The sequence below is a fragment of the Carlito syrichta genome, unplaced genomic scaffold (assembly GCF_000164805.1).
Source record: "Carlito syrichta isolate Samal-C Ts95f unplaced genomic scaffold, Tarsius_syrichta-2.0.1 Scaffold113598, whole genome shotgun sequence".
Classification (NCBI taxonomy): domain Eukaryota; kingdom Metazoa; phylum Chordata; class Mammalia; order Primates; family Tarsiidae; genus Carlito; species Carlito syrichta.
Window position 1 is genome coordinate 107,385 of NW_007057694.1, and position 2,308 is coordinate 109,692.

At 39.3% G+C, this 2,308-nt stretch overlaps 1 protein-coding gene across 1 annotated transcript in view; it reads right to left on the reverse strand.

Moving 5' to 3' along the window:
* Nucleotides 1-2,308, reverse strand: part of ATP6V1D (ATPase H+ transporting V1 subunit D) — an 18,926-nt gene that overhangs the window by 13,097 nt on the left and 3,521 nt on the right. The window contains exon 2 of the mRNA XM_008071904.1: nucleotides 317-434. Within this exon, the coding sequence (XP_008070095.1) occupies nucleotides 317-434 (118 nt within the window). The remainder of the gene's footprint in view (nucleotides 1-316; nucleotides 435-2,308) is intronic.

The following is a 2,308-nucleotide window of genomic DNA, read 5'->3' on the forward strand; positions in this document are numbered from 1 at the left end:
GAGTCCAGGGGTTCAAGACCAGCCTGGGCAACTTGGTAAGACCTTGTCTCTACAATAAATTTAAAAATTAGCCAGGTGTGGTGGCATACACCTGTAGTTCCAGCTACTTGGAGGGCTGAGGTGGAAGGATCGCCTGAGCCCAGCAGGTCAAGGCTGTAGTGGCCGTGACTGTGCCACTGCACTCCAGCCTGGGCAACACAGTGAGACTTCAACTCAAACAAACAAACAAAAAAAAAAAACTTGAAGAAAAATTAAAATGCCAAGGTCCCTGCTAGATTTACCTTAGTTATTCCTAAAATAAATAAGTTAGTTCTACCTCTATTATCTTCTTTAAGATCTGTCGGAATCGAAGAGTTAAGGCGTCAGATTTTTTCTTCAGGAGGTTTCGGCCTGTTTGTGCTCCTTTTAAACGAGCTTTCATGATGGTCTGTGCCCTATATAAACATACAAAGAGTTAAAGACATTTATTTCCACAGTTTAAAAGACAAAAACACCTTCTCAACACTGCTAAAATTATCCTTTATTCTTTGATGCAATGAGAGTAAGAATATATAATGTAGCTGACAGGTTTAACTGATGCTATAGTTTGAATGTGTCCCCCAAACTTCATGTGTTGGAAACTTAATCCCCAATGCAGCTGTGTTGAGAGATGAAGCCTTTAAGAAATGATTAGGTAACATGAATTCTGCTGTCATGAGTGGATTAATGTTGTTATGATGGGACTGGGTTCCTTACTACAAAAATAGGTTAGTTATAAAAGCGAGTTTGGTTAGGTGTGGTGGTACACACCTGTAGTCCTAGCTACTTGGCAGGTTGAGGCAAGAGGATCTTTTGAGCCCAGGAGTTCGAATCCAGCCTAGGCAAAATAGTGAGACTCCATCTCTTTAATTTAAAAAAGGCAAGTTCAGCTCTCTCTTGCACCCTCTCACCCTCTTGTCTTCTGCCATAGGTGACACAGTGAGAAGAATCTCACCAGATTCAGCCCCTTAATCTTGGACTTCTCAGTCTCCAGAACCATGAGCCTAATAAATCCATTTTCTTTATAAATTACCCAGTCTCAAGTATTCTGTTACAGCAGCAGAAAATAGACTAAGACAACTACTGTAGATTCCTACCATAAATTTTTCATAAATAAGAAGTTACCTATTTACAAAAAAAACAATTTTATAATCAATATCTGGAATAAGTATTTATTAAATTATAATAAATGTTATCAGGAGCCTTATTTTATGATGCCAGCATGGTTTAAATATATATTTGATTTATAAGTTAAATATATATTTGATTTGATTCTGTGTTTCAGTTTCCATTGGAAGTATATTAAGGATTCAAAAAAATCTATCCACTAATATATAGCAGAATTTTAAATGCAATTACTTTTGGGACAAACAATTCTACTTTAAGGAATTTATTCTAAAGATGTATTCCCATATGTGTGTATAAAGCATGTACAAGGTTAAGGATGAATACTTCAGTCGTATTTGTAATAGCAAAATGATGGAAACAAGTTAAATGCCAAATAAATCATAGTTCGCCATACAATGGAATGATGTGCAGTCATTAAAAAAAGAAGGGAGCTCCCTACATTATATTGTCTTACTTATGCAAAGTAAGAACTAAATGTGCTTATACAGATGCAGAGAACAGTTCTAGAAAGGATTCACAGAAACTAGTAAGTTTTCTTTAGGATATGGGGCTGGGTGAAAAATATGGATTTACTTTTTACTACTATATTCTTTTGTATCTTTTGCATTTTACACCACAACCATTTATTACATTTTCTATTAAAAGTGCAGCATTAAAATGTTTTTGACATCATCAATCAAGGCCCTAGCCGGGCTCAGTGGCTCAGCCTGTAATCCCTCGCTTTGGGAGGCCGAGGTGAGTGGATTGCCTGAGCCCACGGGTTCGAGACCCGCCTGGACAACTTGGCGAGACCTCATCTCTACAATAAATCAAAAACTTAGCCAGGCATTGTAGCGCGCGCCTGTAGTTCCAGCTACTTGGAAGGCTGAGGCGGAAGGATCGCCGGAGCCCAGCAGGTCGAGGCTGCAGTGGCCAGGAGCAGCCACTGCACTCCAGCTTGGGCGACAGAGACTCCAACTCAAAAAAAAAAAAAAAAAATCAAGGCCCTACTACCAATCATTGTATTACTTTGTCAAAGACTTTAGATAACAAATTACATATATAAGATTCTTAAACCGGGCTCAGTGGCTCAGCCTGTAATCCCGCACCTTTGGGAAGCTGAGGTGAGTGGATTGCGTGAGCCCGCGGGTTCGAGACCCGCCTGGGCAGCAAGACCTCATCG